Raw genomic sequence first — 17954 nt, 5'->3', positions numbered from 1 at the left:
GATGTCCCTCCAGCCTCCCATCTGCCGTGGCCCCACAGATGCTAGCAGCTTACACGACGCTCGGCCGGCCCTTCAGAAAACGCCTTTGTTTCCTGACCAGCTGAAGAACATGTTGCACGGCATATCCAATTTCATAGCTGTAGAAAATTGTAAGAATGAAAGGAAAATGATGGCGAGCATTGAAAAATCACACATAGTTGAAATATTTGTGGGTTTGGTAGGTTCCTAACCAGTTTAGGTGATGAGGTCTCTTTTCTGCAGAGCTGAGGAGAAGGACCCACACAGCCTGGAGCGCAGCCTGGGAAGGAGAGAAAGAGGAGACTGAGGCAGGGAGAGGGGGCCAGCCGGGAGTGAGAAGCCACAGTTTTCTGTTGTGCTAGAGAACTGTACAAAGATCACGTGCAGCAGATGGGTGAGGTCATTACCAAGTGTGGGCAAGAGAAGAGTGTCAGCATCCCTCTGGCACACTGTGGAGAGGCAGATCCAGGTACCTTTCTACAGGCAGTGAAGACAAAATTGATGGGAAAGGGCAGGCCCCACCTCTGCTCCGAGGGGGAGCATTTGAAAATGCAGGCTGGTGTGTCGCCACTGAGTTAGACACAGGGCTTTGGAGAAGGTGAGTTCATATTTTTCAAAACTTGTCTTAGAACAATTATTGAGTACCCCATGATTTTAGGCACAGTAAGCCCTCAGTAAATGTCTGTGGTTGAAATTCTACACGGATCCAAAATATGAATTTAAAAACCCACCCCCACAAGCACCACCCCTTTCTGTGCATGGTATTTAAAGTATGCTCAGTGCAAGGCCTGCATCAAACAAACCTCTGGGATTTTTTTCCCTTTTCATGCCCTTGTCTCCTCCCAGGACAGCTGCTCCTGCCTGGGAGGGGAGCGCAGACCTCAGTCACTCCCAGGCCTCCAGTCACTCACAGCTGTCTTCTTTCCCCTGAGCCTAGGCGTCCTGGGGCACCATCGCAATCTACAAGGGGAGCCAGTTTTCTTTCTCATTTTGTTATGCCAATTAAGAGTTCTATTTCCACAGGTAAAACAAGTATCACCTGGACTGTGGGCTAAAGGCTAGTTTAGCAAAGCTTGCTAGTTCAGCCAGTACATCACAAACCAGATGCGCACGGCTATCTTCATTGCAGGGCACACTGCCAGAGGAAATTAAGTCCTCTTAGCAACCTGTAGTCCTTCAGTGGACAATGTCATGGTGACCTCTTCTCAGTGCTTCTAAGCACAGGATTTCTTTTCTTTTTTTTTCTTTCCTTTTTTGATTGGGCAATAGTCACACAGCAAAATTTTGAATGTCTGAAAGGTGAAAACTCTCTCTCTCTCACATCTCTCCCCCAGCTCAATGCCATCCCCAGAGACGACCTGTGCCACACTGTCTTGTATCTCCTCCGCACACATCCCGTACATCTGTGAGCACACACAAAGCAGCCCACAGCAGGACTCAGTCCTCTTTCCTCAACACTCCGCCTTTGATTTTCGTCTGTCTTCCCCTGTGCTGTCTGCCGCATGATTGTCCGGCCGCATTCTTTGAGTCTCCGTCCAGATACAGATATCTTAATAATCACGAGTGCCTTTGCCTGAAGGATAAGCAAACAACTTTATGTGATTGGGGCTCTACAAGTGTGTTGGTGTCACACTACTGTTAATTTAAACCATATCTCGAATGAGGTCCCTTAAGGTCATAAAGTAGGGACTCCAAAACATGATCTGTCTCCTAAGGCTGTGGCATATTTTCTCTTCTTTCAGAAACTAGAATGAACCGAAGCATTCCCGTGGAGGTTGATGAATCAGAACCATACCCGAGCCAGTTACTAAAACCAATCCCAGAATATTCCCTGGAAGAGGAATCAGAACCACCTGCTCCAAATACAAGGAACACAGCACCCAACATCTTGTCCCCACCCCAAACCCCGGACTGTTCCTCAGGAAACTTTTCTCAGGCTCACCCACACCTGAAACTTTCAAATTGCCAACGGCCTGTGTCCCAGCAGATCACCTGCCTGCGCACCAAAGTCCTGGCAGAGGGTGAAGACAGCTTCTGGAGGGGACATCTGGACCCAGGCAAAGATTTGCCCTCTGACTGCTCTGCAGCCAGCGAATCTGTGGTTGGAGCCCTACCACCAGAACATCAGTTTTTATTTACGGAAAAACATAATCAATGGCTGGGATCTCGGCTTTCAGCAGCTTCTCCTGACACTGGCCATGACTCACACAAATCAGATCAAAGTTTACCGAATGCCTTAGCAGACTCCTCAGGTCATAGCCAAGGGATGGTGCCACGGCCCCAGCTCCACAGGAACCGAGCGGCCCCAGATCTGCCGACGATAGACACGGGGTATGATTCCCAGCCCCGGGACGTCCTGGGCATCAGGCAGCTGGAAAGGCCCCTGCCCCTCACTTCGGCATGTTACCCCCAGGACCTCCCCAGACCTCTCAGGTCCAGAGAGTACGATCCATTTGGACCGCAGAGGTCTCCAGCGTGTGCACAGATGCTGCCTCCCCACCCTTCCCCACACGCTCAGTGGAACTATCAGTACCATTGTCCTGGAGGCCCCCACCACCAGGTGCCACGTAAGTGAGCCTTCCCTCTTCTGAACATTCTGGGCTGGGTGACTGGGTAAACAAGGTCAATGCCTCGTATCCGCAGATCAGCACGGACAGGTCAGAATGCAGGGAGGGCATTTGCTTCCCATAGGGCCTTCTGTGTGCGGTTGGATTCGCAAGGAGCTGTAGAAGAATGCTTTATCGTGACCCAAAACCTGTCCTACGTGGAGCCTGCTTCTCTAGAATAAGCTTTAAAAGCAAAGAGGTTTTCCTCTGCCTAGGTTAGTTTAACGGAAACCTGCCTAGAGGCAGGAAGATGACCCAAAAGACTTCTAGAGAACTTGTTTGTTGTCTTAATGTTTGGGCATCTGGGCTCTTCCTCTGCATGCTTCCTACCCCTCTCAGATTTGGCAGATAAAGGGGCCTTCAGTCCCCAGATCAGAATGTCTCCGGGACTCTGGATTCACTCCATTACCTGAAGATCCCATTGCTCCTGTGATTCCGTCGCTTCAGTCCCTTAGCAGACGGCAGCCACCCACCGCTGCCCTGTCTTCCAGCCACACCCCAGGGCAGCAGTGGCCTGGCTGTTTCACACCCCAGGCATTTGCCCGTCCAGGATGTTCTTCCCCTTATTGTGCATTTGACCCAGCTCCACACCTCTTCTTTCTCTTAAACAGCTTTATTGAGATCTAACTTACATGCTGCAAAGTTTACCTTTTGCCCACTTTAAGCGTACAATTCAATGAATTGTGTAGTATATTTACAGAGTTACACAACCACCACTATGTACATCTTTTAAGACTTAGCTCAAGTGTTCTCTCTGGAAACCTCCCTAGATGAGTTCCTCCTTTAGGCTCTCTGTATCCTTGTTTTCTGCCTGTCAGGGCACCTAATAACCAGTATGTCCACTTGTCTTTCCAGAATGCAAGCTTTTGCACATCAGTAAGATGTATTTTCAATCCACAATTCCCCAGCATTTAGCACAGTGACCACCATATACCAGACTCTCAGTAAATTACTTCTGAATGAATGAATGAGTGAATGAATGAATAATATGCATCAGTACATTAAGCATCTCTGAAAGTGATATAGTCTTAAATTGAGATAAAAAGTTCATCATAATCCTTGGTATTAAATCTCCACCGAGGCCACTGAAAAATAACAATAGGACTTTACAGATCAAACACAGGGCTCTGAGATAGGATACTTCTCTTAGCAAATAAACACTGTACCAAAAGCAATTCGAGTGGTACAGGAAGAGTCTTTCCAAAGGCCTGACACCTAGTTTTAAAGTAAATTATAGAAAGAATTACAAGTGCTGTATAAACCACAATTTACATGTTGTGCATGTACACTTAGTATAAAGCTCCCTAAAGTGATTAGAGCAATAAGTAATTAATTTTTTGAAAGGAAGGAAATAGAGGAATTTAACTTGAAAGAAACAGGTAAGAAGGAACGTGACTTTCAGAGAAAGGCCAGGAGATGCAAAAACAGCGGGGCTTGAGGAGAAAGAGCCTCTGAGGCCCAAAAGTGAGATGCAGGGTGGTGGGTGCTGGGAGCCGACCGCTGGCGCCACCGCCTGCCCTACGTGCCCAGCGTTAGCACACGCAGCGGCTGGAGTTCCCTAAGCGAGAGAAACAAACCTAGACAGGGTTGCCTTTGTTTCTCAACGATTTCCAGGTTAAAAGGTAATACTTTGTGAGAATACCATAAACTACTTTTTAAAAACATTTATTATCTGCACTTAAAGATAATTTTTCTGATCACAACAGTAATATTTGTTTACCCTCAGAAATGGAATATGCCCCAAAGTTCAGTTTGTGTTTCCTTTGCCCAAATATAGTTTCCTATTGAGTTTTTGACACATTTCTTTCTGTTTCTTTTTTCCTTGCTTATACATTTACCGTCAAATCAAACTAGTTCCCAAGGACATTCAGTGCCCTTCTAGCATCATTTAAAAATGCTAGATAGTATTTCATCAGATGAAACTACTGAATTGTTTTATTCTCCATTGTTGGGCATTTTAAAGAGTTTCCAGTTTTTTATCCAATAAGCAATGATGTAACAGACATTACGTACATAAGTTACCTGCATCTCTGATTAGTCCCTTAGATTAATGTGTAGATGTGTGAATAGTCAAGGGCTTAGTGATACTAAATCCCAAGCGGTCACTTTTATCTCCTAACAGGAGAAAGCCTCACAGTGGTAGACAGAGGAAGCTTTGACTCACTGGAATATGAGGGTCCCAGGAAGACCTTCCTGTCTGAAAACATTTTTCCTGTTGAAGCCTAAACTGGCACCATTAAGAGTCCAGTCTTTGGAGATAGGCCTGGGCAGGCTCTTTTAAACTGCAAACACTCCTGCCTGGGGACGCTTTTAGCCTCCAGTACCTCACAGCCCAGTTCCTTTCATCAGATCCCTTCCCTTTGCGTTCTGTATTATTTGCTTCTATTGAGGGGCGGGAGGGAGGGGCCGCCTGGGATTCTGGGAGTGAAGAGAGGCGATGAAAGGCAGAGAGGAGAGAACTTGGACAGGAAGAGGGAACAGTTCACAGAAAATATACAAATAGCCAATAAACATATGGAACCAAGCCTAACATTACTGAATTTGAGAAAAGTTTGTATGCACAAAAATTTGAGAGATACGTGTTTCCTAATTAGGTGCACAGAAACTAAAAGCCCTGAGCGGCAGCCAGCGGCAGTGGGGTTTGCAGGAAGGAGCACTCCCAGCTGCTCTGGGCAGGACGGGGGATGGGCACGACCCTCCGGGAGACACCCTCTCTAGTCAGCAAAACTTCAATGTGCTTCCTCTTCGGCCCTGCAGCCTCACTTGTGGGAGTCCGTGCTGCAGAAACACTGAACAAGCATGTGAAAATGCATGAAAATTCATGATCGAGGATGTTTACCAAAGCACTGTTGCACTAGAGTAAAAATGAAAACTAAGATTCCTGTCACTGAGGGGACAGGGAAGGAAGCTGATTGGCTTATACAGTGGACGACTAGGCCCCTATTACAGAGTAAAGTACACATTCTGACATTAAAAAAAGATTAAGTGGAAAAACGTGCAGTGTTGATACATTTACTTTTATAACTGAAAAACAAGTAAAAGAAAGAAAAAAGGAGAATAAGGGGAAATGAGAGTATATAGGGTAGCTCCCCCTAATTCACCCTAAGTGGGCCTTGGCCCATATCTCGAGGGCATCTGATCATGGAGAAGACGGTCAGGGATGGGTTCTTTTTGTCAAGGAAGCCCAGTGTTTATGGTTTTTCTCCAGAGCAATGCAAGCCCAGGATATGTCATGAGGCCCCAATAGCAAAGGCTTCAATGACAGTTGCTGTGAGGATTAAATAAGACGATGAATTAAAGATACTAGGAACGTGGCTGGGTTTTAGTAAGCCCTCAATAACTAGCAGCTCTTCATTATTGTTATTATTTAAATTAAAATCCTGCAGCACAGCTCTGTAGAGAGCTCCTCGACTTCCAGCTTCTTTTTGCTGGCACACATTTTAAGTATTCAAAGCATGTGTACAATGCTTAGTTTCATGTCGGGGCTATAACTGCGTTTAATTGCCAACAAAACCACTTCAAAAGAACTGTTCACCTAAGGGATGCTCGTGCAGTTGGAAACCATGGCTACGTGGTTCTACTCGGCTTTGGAAGAGCATTACTTCCTCATCTGTTAATGAAAATATAAATAAATAATGATCACCATGCAAATGGCATATCTTTGCTTTTGAAAGTTAAAGCCAAAATGGTTACTGGTCTCCTCTTTCATGTGAAAAAAAAAAGTTTTCAAAGCAAGTGAGAATAAAGAGTGGAAGTAAGCTTGTGTTCCCTACTCCCCCCAACCATTGCAGAAGGCGGCCTGAGAATCCTTCTGGGAAAGGCCACCAGAGTAGAGATCATGGCCGTGCAATCAAATGAAACCCGCAATACAAATAAATTAGGAAAAAAGGACATATGAAGTCTAAAGAGCCCCTTATTTTATGAAACTCCTGCTTTATCTACCAAGGAGACTGAACAAAACAATGGATACATACCTACTGTTGCTCATGTGGACCCCCCCAAAATGACGATCTGTGGGCTGGAGTGCAGGCACAGCCAAAAGGAAGGAAAAGACAAACCGGGGGGAAGCCATGATGGGGAAAGGAGTTGCCCTTCAGATCCCCAGCTGCCGGGAGTGAGCGAGGTCCTATAACAGTGTATGTTGGCCATTTTGTTTCCTAACTAAAGTGCATTGTATCATGACGTTTTTCAACAACTTGAAAATCAAATTTTATTTGCTCTCTCATAAACTCTTTTAATACCATTCTTAATAAGGAAGAAAAATGTTGAATGTTTTGTCTAATGGAAAACCTCATTAGGATTTGGATTACAAATTCCAAGTGGTAAAAACTCTGTAACATGAAGACCGTGTGTACTCAGACCAAGAGGGCCATAAGACTGACAAATAGCATACCGTTCTGGGCACCATTTATTATTCTAAGATGTGTGTTGTGTCTTGTGATTAACACTGCCTCAGAATCGAAGAGCTACCATGCTAACAAATCATTTGTATATCACACCACCCACCACCTCCTATTCTTCATCGCCCACAGAATAAACTCTCCTGATGGGATTTTAGACACTGGGGACAAGTCAGTGGGGGAGATTTTCTGGGCAGCAATTCTTAAATCTACCACGTAGGTGGCTGCTGACTTGCACGCCTCTCTTCACACACTAACGAGTGTGGGTTTGTGTTTCAAAACAGACACCCACGGACACACAGATTTTCTCTTCCTCTCTCCATTTATATTGGGCTACTTAAGGGAACTGTATGCTATTTATCTGTCTTCACCAAGTGTCCAGTCATAGAAATTCAATAGTTTTTGTTGAATGAATAAAAAGAAACCTGTTCCCTATATCCCAGAGGAGTGATCCCTAATCATGAGTGCAGTCTCTGAGGCATCCAGCATTGGAAAGGCCATCTCTAATTGTCTTACAGGAGAGGGGCAAGAACAGAAGGTCAGTGGGATTTGGAAACAGAACTTTTATTAATTTGTTCAACAAATATTGGCCAAGTACTCTGCTAGGCACAGGGTGTACACTGGTAACTGTAACATATGGTCTTTTCTTCTGCAGTGTACCGGGAGACAGGTAAGTAGAAATCAGCCAACCAAACAAGTAGAAGTGATAACCAGGTGTTAGAACAAGCATTAATAGACAGGCTGGCCAGAGGAGGCCTTTTGGAGGAGGACACATTTGAGCTGAAACCTGAAGGATGAGAGGGTCAAGGAGGCGGGAGCTTGCTAAGATGCCAAAAGCGAGCCTGCAGAGATGCAGCAGGGTAAGCAGGGAGAGACTTGATATGCTGAAGCTGAGGGATGTAAGGGCCAGGGGTAAGAAACTTGGATTTGATTCACAGTTGAACTTCTTTAGGAAAACAGAACATTGAAGTCTATAATCCTCAGTAAAGAATTTAGAATAGTGCTTGGCATGTAGCAAGTACCCAATGAGTGTTCGTCATTATTATATATGTGGCAGCCCAGCTAACCTAGCAAGACTCCATCAAAATGCTGCTTGCCATTGAAATGATCAAAAAATGAGCAATGAAAGATATTCACCTATCTGTTTAACATAGTTTTTATTTAGCAACTTTTCTACACAAACAGCCAAATTCCAGACAAAACCAAATTCCACTTAAAAAAAGGAAAGCTTATGTTTGATACATCCTCTCCTATTCAATATTTCTTTTTTTTTAAACAATCAAAGGACAGCACAGAGGACTATATTGTCAGTGCCTTAATTTTAAAATAGATGAGGTGGATCACTTCATCTGCTCATGTAAACCTTGGGCTTAAGTTTTTACCACAGGTGGCCATTTCAGAAATGGAAGTTACAGCTAATCAAACACTTAGCCCACATGCCTTGGTGATTTTAATGATAAGATTTGTTGCTATGAGACAAAAACGTGTTGTGCAGGAAATAATCTGTTAGAAATCATATGACCTTGATTCAAAGGCTTTTGATTAACAGCACTAACATCCGCTTTCTGGAAAAGAAACAAACCCTATGATTAGAGCTTGGTAGTCCTTTTAAAGCAAACAAAACCTTATTAGCCACTTATTAATGGATATGGGAAGCAAAACTTGCTTCAAATATTAGAAACATTCAAGGCCACTGGCAAAGTTTCTCTTCTTTTGCCTTGTCTTTGTTCTTCCTACTTCCTGAGGGAGGCACTGAAAAAAATGGACAGCAGATGAGAGTAATCTAGAAGACCCAAGACCTAGCAAGCAGGTTGTGCTATCCTGAGTGGCTTCTGTGTGTGTGTGTGTGTGTGTGTGTGTGGAGTTGGCTTGTATGGGACACTGTGACTCTTCAGTCTTCATTCATTCATTTATTGAGCATCCCCTGGAGCCAACACTGTGCTTGGAGACATGATGACAGACATACACAGTCTGTGCTTTCATAGAATTTAGAGGCTAGAAGGGAAGGTGGACAAGAGGGTGATAAGCAAGAGTCATACTTGCTTGAACAAACACATAAGTGCTGTGAAGAAAATGGAGGTGGGGAGAATGGGATAGGACAACTAGGGGAACAGGTGATATCTGAGCTGAGCCCTGAATGACAAGAAGTTGATTTGTAAAGACATAAGGCAAAAATATTCCAGGCAGAGAGGATGGCAATTGAAGGTCCCAGAGGTAGGGACAAACTTGGGGTGTTCAAGGTGAAGAAAGACAGCCAGGGTAGTTGGGGCTCCATGGGCGTGTGAGAGCATTGAAGAGGTAAGAGATTAAGAAGGACCAAGATCCCATTGTGGTGGATTTTAAGTGTGATGGGGTCTCTGGAGGGTTGTACGTACAGCTGTTTTTGTAGATGGTCCACTCATGCCTGACCTAGCTGAAAGCAGGGCTGGCCCTGGCTGGTGACCTGATGACAGTGGTGTCTTTTGCCTTTTTCCATCTGGGAAAAAGGAGCAGCGGTAGTGACTTGCCCTGTTGGCCCAAAACTTGCCATATGGACCCTTTGAGACATAATCTGACCAGTCCAAGGAAGGTTGTCAAAGCAAAACCTGCGCAGTGTATCCTGTCATAGAACACAGGGGTCTCTGTCTCCCCACTTTGGAAATGCCCTCCAAGTCATGGTCTCCTTTACTTGGCTGGGATAGACCCAGGTAGTTCCTTTTAGCCATTTCCCCTTGCCTAAGCCCCCAATGTCATGGCCAGTCCTTAGCAATAGTAGGGCAAGGTTTACAGTCAGGGCCAGGAGGCAACCTGGGCTGGAGGGGAATGGTCACTTTTGCCAGAGTAAGCATGACAGGAAGGACCTGGCTAGTGTCACAGGTCAAAGCAGACAACAGATTGAATCCAGGAAACCTGACCATGCTTGAGTAACTGGCTCGGGCACATTTCCACAGTTGCCCAGCCAAGTTTTCTGCATCCGGACAGTGGCGACCTCAAGGAAGCCATCCAAGTGAACACACACGTTTTTTTCTTCTGCTCTGTGTTTAAAGGACATCATTCCTCTGAATGTTCCCCTGAAAACATCAATGGCTCCTGACTCCTTCCCAAACTAAGAATACAATGATTAGCCACAGTCTCACCTTCAACATTCTGGTTCCAACCTACCTTGTCTGTTACTTTTTTGCTTGCTTGCAAGTTTTATTTCACCTTGCATGTATCCTACCTACAACAGGAAAACTTGATTATTACGTTTTATAACCAGAAAAAAGATAAAGACCATATATATTTTTGGAAAACCAGGGTTCCTTCTTGCCCTAACTGACTAGGACTCCCAGATCACCCAACTTCTTATGTGGACAGAGGTGGCAATGCTGGGCTCACAGGGGATGCTCACGCCTCATTTGCAGGGTTACCCGCTTGGCTCTCTGCAGTTCCCTCAGGCTGGGCCCACCCCCAAGGCACATCCCCACCTCTCAGATTTCCCACACTTGAGCCACTTTGGGCCTGGGCAGTTCCCTCAGAGCCTTCCTCTCTCAGGTGTACCAGGTTCCCTGCTTCCATCCTCTGGCCTTCAGTGCTCTTCTCTCACCTAAACAGGCAGGCAGCCCTTCCTCCCTTAAGACTCTGCTGCTCCTAGGGTTGGCGGGACCAACTCTCTCCTAGGTTATACAGTCACATAAGTCACGGCCAGGCCTGGCTGTGCTCCAAGCCCTGCCCTCTCTGAACTGACCTGGCTTCAAGTCCACATGGGCTTTAGCAAGACAGGACCCAAAACGTTGGGTGGTATTGCCAACTGGTTGGCTGTTTCCCAGCACTATGAGCCCAGTTTTCATTCATTTATTTCTTTGTAAAAGGAAGCGGTGTGTGAATGTCCACTCAGGGAAAAAAGAGAGAAAAGTAGTGATTCTGTATCTATCATGGGGACAATTTCTCCTAGCGTTGGGTTTTAGGAACTTGGGGGAATTACGGCAGGAAAGGTGGTGTGGGAGAGGTTCTTCATGGTTGGATTATCCTAAGTATCTTATTAACATAGGGGCCTGTGTGGAGCTTTCCGATAGAACACCAAACTCGGGATTTCATAGATGCTTTTATTTTAGAAAACATCCACAATGACTCAATTTAATAAAAACTATCAAGTAAGTGATAGTACAGGAATATGGCAAACATCAGAGAGGTGGTAAGTGACATCTGGAATCCTTAGCCAGGATCAAGGCAAACATTTCCAATGAGCTTACTTACCTCTCCTTTCACACAAAGCGGGTAGAATCAGTCTTTCCTGTTCTCTTGGCTGTCTTCGCCTACAGATGGCCACAACTACCCTCGGGCAGCCTACCAGCGAGTGATCCAACCAGCCCTGCCTGGGCAGCCCCCACCTGGAGCCAGTGAAAGAGGCCCGCACCCTGTGCAGAAGGTCATTCCGAACTATCCCAGCCCCTGGGACGAAGAGAGGCCCGCTCAAAGAGACTATTCCTTCCCAGGGGTCCCGAGGTATCAGTAAGTATTGAGGGGCCAACCTGCAGACAGTCTGAACATGAAAAAGCATGGTGCCAATGCAAATGAGGTACATCAAAACTCTGCTGCTTGACTCCTCCGTTTAGTGGTCAAGTCACACAGTGGAGCACCCCACATAGACTTTGCCGGTCAGGAGGAAATGGAAGATGGCTGACAAGAATCTCTTTATCAGAGTTACAAAGCCACTGATGACTGATCAAAATTCTCTTGAAAGAAAGTCTGTTAAGGTGCTGAGTCACACTTGATTCTCACTGAGTCGCACTTCAGATCACCTGGCCCATTAGCCCATGAAACAGAGTTTTAGTTTTACTCTGACTTCCACCTCCGAAAGGTTCTTTTTTTATACCCCTAGTTTGTGTACCCGTTTAAACCCATTTCTTACTTTGGAGTTTTAAATTCAATTAGTTCCCAGTAGACATTGAAAATAATCTGTGATTTTCTTTTATAACAAAAGTATTTGCGCGTATTGAACGCCATTATTAGGTCTCTATACTTCTTCCGGAAAAACGGTTCTGATTTTTCTTGCCTGCAATTGTCTAACACATCACTCATTTTTCTTCTCACTGTTGTCATTTGATTTTTCTTCAAGTTTCACTTTTCTCTCAATTTATGTATCTCACATATGTAGGAAAAACTCATGTAAATGGAGCTTCCCAAATTATGACTCCTTTCAGATGAAAGGAGTTGGTTGTTATCTTCTATAACAACCAAACAACTTTAGGGATAAAGGGATTTAATGGCAGAAAGATGTGAAACTGAATTCCCATTAGCAGAAGGCATGTTTTATAGAATTTTTTCTCTGTTTTAATAAAAATATAAAATAAAAATAACTTCATCAAATGTTCAAATTTTAGAAATATAGTTTGGATTATGTATAATTTTATTTAAAATCCTATTGCATACATCTCAGAATTCCTGATAACCTTTTTTGGGTAAAAATATGAAAATATGATAGTCTATTAAAAATTGGCACACACTCATATTTTGCAATCAACACTTTGTTTTCATTTAAAATAATCTCAGACGCAAAACGAATAGACATATCCATGTTCCTACTACCTGGAATTTTAAAATATTAACATAGTGCCACATTTGGGTCAGAGGTTTTTCAAAGAAAAAAATGAGTCCCCTTCTTCAATAAAACAACTCCAGCTACTTTAAACAGGAGCTTCAGTCGGAAACTGGGTGCTCACAAAATTGCTGGAGGTTGGAGGAGCAAACTTGAGGCTGGGCGTCCAGGGAAGACCCCAGAGCAACACCACGGAAAAGGGCACCAAGTGGCTGCTTCCTTTGTTGCGGTCAGAGAGGCAGAGGGTCAGAAAGTCACTGGGGAGCCCGCCCTTCTCGGCCGCGCTGCCACTGCACAACCGGAACCCGGTGGCCGGCAGCACTGCGGCTCTCGCATCCCCTCTGTGCTGGCTGGATCTGCGCGGCCCGAAAATGGACGCCCATACCCTGACCGCAGCAATGCAAAGCTGGTGACTGAATACTGGGGAGCTTCCCCAGGAAGGCAGCACCTCATGACGGCACTCACCGACAGAAACCACAGACGCAGCAGAAGCATGGGTTCCATTTCCTTCTGACTTCCAGATCTCACAGGAGTGCATCTGATGGTTCTTCTGGCAGAACGGCCATGGGGATACCGGCAACCAGAGCAATAGTAAAGGGGCCATGTGACCATGCGGTAGAAACGTCCTGAGAGGATCTTCGATATCAGACATTCGTCCATATATGAACAACATAAATGCTTTTAAACTTAGGTGGCCATTCTACTTTTTGATATATAATTAGATGCTATCTATCATGAGGTAAAAGTCCTTTTTTATCTGAATGCCTGTAACACCAACCTCGTATCATGACATATTATGTTTTATTGGTGGCCTTGTAAGCCCTACCCATGAGACTTATCTTCCCACTTAAGCAGTCCTTGAGTTGAGAAATCAAACCCTGCTTTCTTCTTTGGAGTCCTGGCACAGGCCCTCGCTCATGGCAGCCTGCCCTATTGCTCAGTGACCAAAACTCCGTAGAGCAACCCTTGCTCCTGTGGCTCAGAAAACAAATGGAAGCAGAAGAGAGAGATAGCTCACTGGTATCTTCCCATAGTTCTGAAAGCCTTCCTGTTCTCAAGGTGTGCCTTTGTTGAAAATGAACATTTTCATTGTGAATGTATTCCTTTCCAGGGACCAGCTGTATAACCAGCCCCGTAACAGAGCTGGCGCTCCCGAGGAGTCCTGGGAGTGGCCTGCAGAGTTGAGACCGCAGGGTCCCCAGGCTCCATCTCCAGCCGCTGTCCCCAGACCTCCTAGTAACCCTCCAGCCAGAGGAACTCTGAAAATAAGCAATTTGCCAGAAGAATTACGTAAGTTGTTTGCAGTGTCTTTCTTCTTCTTGTCCAACCTTATACTTTGAGAGTGCTTCATGATTATTCATCCATAATCTTAAATATTTCTCATATATACAGTAAGAATAAAATTTACTTCTTTGCTCTTTGCTTAAAAAGTGACCAACATTTTGTATGAATGTTTTTAGTGATTTTTGACTCTACCAGCAATACTCACAAAGTGCTTTCCACTAGATTTTCCTAAACATACATCCCAACAACAAATAAACCCAGTGCTTTCTCCCTCTTCCACACAGTGCTCTTGAGTGGACTTGTCCCTGGGTCAATTGATTGGATACCCATGTGGTAGTGGCCAGGGAACTAGCGTCTCACCATAAATTAGCAGCAGCCATCAAGAACGAGGTCATTTCCTATGGGGATGAACAATCTTGTTGGGAAAAAGCAGTCTCACATTCTCCTCACTGCCTTACAACCAAATGCAAACTAAGGCTTTTATTTAAAGAAACATTTGACTATATGTCAGGTAATGGTTCCTTTTCCCCATTTTGCAGCTAGAAACAAAAATGTTGAAATAGCACCAAAATATTCTCCTAGTCAGGCCAGTCAGGGGCAATAAGTTCCAGGATTTCTAAGCAAACAGCCACCACTGGTGAAGGTGTTATATTCTGCCATGCTGACTCCAGAAGCTCAGGTTAACTTCAGCAAGTCTCGTCCAAATCTGGGCCCTTCTTTGAACCAGCCTTGAAAATGAAACCCTTGACATTTACTCATTTCCAAAATCTGTGCTCTTTAGTCATTTAGGACTTGAAAGATTTCTATTACTATGACCCATTGTTGTTTTTCATTCAAAAACTTTAAAAAATCTTAAAATCTTACACAGTTTAATTTTGAGAATTTCTGAAGAATGGGTGCTACCATGAATAGAATATAGTCCTGGTATCAGTCTATAAATCGTATTTATCTTACCATAACCTATAAAGGGTGTCCTAAATTTTTATATAGGAATTGGTTGAATGTTGGGTGTTGAGAAGAAAAGAGGCTGAGTGCCATCAATACACCTGGCTCCTTAAAGAGCCAGTGTGACCTTTGTACACACTTGCATTTGAGAGGCATGTTTTAAAAAACAAGAGCCTAAACATAGATTAATATATACAGACTCACATTTTCTCCCCAGCTCCACCCTCTTCTCTACTCTTTGCCCCAGGAGCTTCCTGAGACTAAAAACCAACACACAGAGATTTTTCATCTACCACATTAACGTGCTAGCCAGATAATTTCCCCAAGGCTTAAGCCTGAGAAAACACTGATTCTCACGCTGACTGGGTCAAATGGGTAAGCACAATGCTGTCTGTTGCTCTGGGTCGACCTAGGGAGCAGCGAGGGAGACAGCGATGCCGACTGCCCAGAGGCAACATCTCTCCTTCAAGCTGCTGAAGTTGTACTGACATTTCTGACTTGTGCTTTAGTCTGCTCCAACTTCCTGGCCTTCCCCCACCACTGAGTGGATGTGGAGGGCAGAGGGGGTGGGGGAACCACTTTCCCTCTTCCCTCACTTGCTCTTGTCAAGCAAAAATTTGAGGCAGCAGAGAGCATCATGAGATCAAAGGAGGACCCTGCAGGGTGGCCCCTTAGCAAGACTCAGCTTCTTGGCCTGCTGTGAGAGTATTCCTCGGGCACAGTGCCAAGTGTCTCTAAGAAACCAGGTGGCGGCCTGATCTTCAGGACATGCAGGTTCCGGGGGATGGATTTTTTTGTTAATGCATAATGTGGCTTTTCAGACCTCCTTGGCTTGTCTCAGCCTGCCAGTGCTCTCCCCTGTGCCTCTTCTTCCCATGCACCCTGAGCAGTCTGATGCCCCTGAATGGGCCCCCACTCCTCTGGGTGCGCAGAGCTGTGTCCTGAGGACAGTGCCCCACACTGCTGCAAGTTCTTGCCCTCAGACCAGCCCCGTCCAGAGGCTCCCTTTGTTGTTCTAGAACAAAAGACCTTGCATAAAATGTGCAAGTATTGTTCAAAATGTAATTATTATTATTTGACTAGTCTCTAATAAGTGTGAAAAATCTCTCTTAGGGAAAGTCTTTATCACTTATTCCATGGACACAGCTATGGAGGTGGTGAAATTTGTGAACTTTTTGCTAGTGAATGGCTTCCAAACCGCAGTAAGTATTTGATTCAAAGAGAAGACTGAACAGTTAAAGTAAATACAGGAAAAGAAAAACAAAAGGAGACAAATGACAATAGCTGTTAATGTTTTAAACTATATTATTTGATTTATGTGATTATGAACTAAGTACTTATGAATTTAAGTAATTATTTTTTAATTCTAATGTATCCAAAATCTCCAGCGTGTTTTCCTTGCCTACTTTTTGAGTGAGTGACCCTGAGCACCTGTGAACAGCCCAAAGGTAGCTGACTTCTGGCCTGAAGGAAAAGCCAGCCTCTTGCCACACTCTGCACCTTTGCCCTTTTTCATACCCACTTCAATTGTGCTTCCTGATGCAGGAGGCTGCAGGCTTTACCAGGCCACCCACTAATTTTACAAGGTCTTTTGTTGGGTACCAGGCTGTGAGGTTTGAAACAGAAGCCCTGACCCCACTGTGCACAGCTGCCGTTCTACATCTGGATGCAGCAGTGATGCTGCTACCGCACGTCCAGGTTCTCAGCTGGTCTAGTCTAGTTCCAGGGGAGGTAGACAGCCCAGCCCTCCAGTTCACTGTGATCTTGGCGCAGGAATCTCAGGAAGCACATGCTCCTCAAGTTCCCCCGCAGTGCCTTGCAACAGCTTAAAGCCATGTAACTTTTTATTTAGAATAAATAAAATATCACAGGAGCCTACTTGGAAGGCTGGCTTTCTTCAAACACTGAAATCACTTCTTATCCTTCCCAAAGGCTTCCTCTGGGTATTCAGTGTCAGTGAGTTCTAGAGGGTGGGAAAAAACTAAGGGAACTATCTATGGATAGTTGAAGAGAATTGAAGGATAAAGAGGGAACATTTAGTAAATAAATGTCCATTTTAAATATTATTTGACATTATTTTAGAAGAGTCTTTATTTGAATATTTTCTTTATAATTTTTTCAAAATATATTTTATTGATTACGCCATTACAATTGTCCCATTCCCCTGCTTCATTCCCCTCCACCCTGCACACCCCCTCCCCCACCATTCCCCCCCTTTAGTTCATGTCCATGTGTCACAAGTTCTTTATATTCTATATTTCCCATACTATTCTTGCACTTCCCCCTGTCTATTTTCTACCTACCATCTATGCTACTTATTCTCTGTACCTTCTCCCTCCTTCTCCTCCTCCCGCTCCCCTGTTGCTAACCCTCCATGTGACCTCCATTTCTATGGTTCCGCTCCTGATCTAGCTGTCCTCTTGGTTTGCTTTTGTTTTAGGTGTGGTTGTTAATAACTGTGAGTTTGCTGTCCTTTCACTGTTCATCTTTTTCATCTTCTTTTTCTTAGATAAGTCCCTTTAACATTTCATATCATAAGGACTTGGTGATGATGAACTCCTTGAATTTGACCTTATCTGAGAAGCACTTTATCTGCCCTTCCATTCTAAATGAAAGCTTTGCTAGATAGAGCAATCTTGGTTGTAGGTCTTTGGATTTCATGACTTGGAATACTTCTTCCCAGCCCCTTCTTGCCTGTAAGGTCTCTTTTGAGAAATCAGCTGACAGTCTGATGGGAACTCCTTTATAGGTGACTGTCCCCTTATCTCTTGCTGCTTCTAGGATTCTCTCCTTCACTTTAGTCTTGGCTAATGTAATTATGATGTGCCTTGGTGTGTTCCTTCTTGAGTCCAACTTCTTTGGGACTCTGAGCTTCCTGGATTTCCTGGAAGTCTATTTCCTTTGCCAGATTTGGGGAAGTTCTCCTTTATTATTTGTTCAAATAAGCTTTCCACTCATGGCTGTTCCTCTTCCCCTTCTGGTACCCCTATAATTCAGATGTTGGAACATTTAAAGATGTCCTGGAGGCTCCTAAACCTCTCCTAATCTTTTTGAATTCTTGTTTCTTCCTTCTTTTCTGTTTGGTCATTTTTTTCTTCCTTCTGGTCCACTCCCTTGATTTGAGTCCCAATTTCCTTTCTATCA

At 44.5% G+C, this 17954-nt stretch overlaps 1 protein-coding gene across 2 annotated transcripts in view; it reads left to right on the top strand.

Annotated features, from left to right (window-relative positions):
* TRAF3IP2 (TRAF3 interacting protein 2) overlaps nt 1-17954 on the top strand; it is a 38434-nt gene that overhangs the window by 9973 nt on the left and 10507 nt on the right. For both annotated transcript variants that reach the window (XM_037065058.1, XM_037065059.1), the window contains exons 2-5: nt 1761-2585; nt 11305-11494; nt 13693-13871; nt 15924-16012. In XM_037065058.1, the coding sequence (XP_036920953.1) occupies nt 1769-2585; nt 11305-11494; nt 13693-13871; nt 15924-16012 (1275 nt within the window). In that variant the 5' untranslated portion in view covers nt 1761-1768. The remainder of the gene's footprint in view (nt 1-1760; nt 2586-11304; nt 11495-13692; nt 13872-15923; nt 16013-17954) is intronic.

This window comes from Sturnira hondurensis, unplaced genomic scaffold (assembly GCF_014824575.4).
Source record: "Sturnira hondurensis isolate 20B ecotype Veracruz unplaced genomic scaffold, ASM1482457v3 Scaffold0015596, whole genome shotgun sequence".
Taxonomy (NCBI): Eukaryota; Metazoa; Chordata; class Mammalia; order Chiroptera; family Phyllostomidae; genus Sturnira; species Sturnira hondurensis.
Note: the sequence above shows the minus strand (reverse complement) of the source record. Positions and strands in the feature narration are given on the sequence as shown.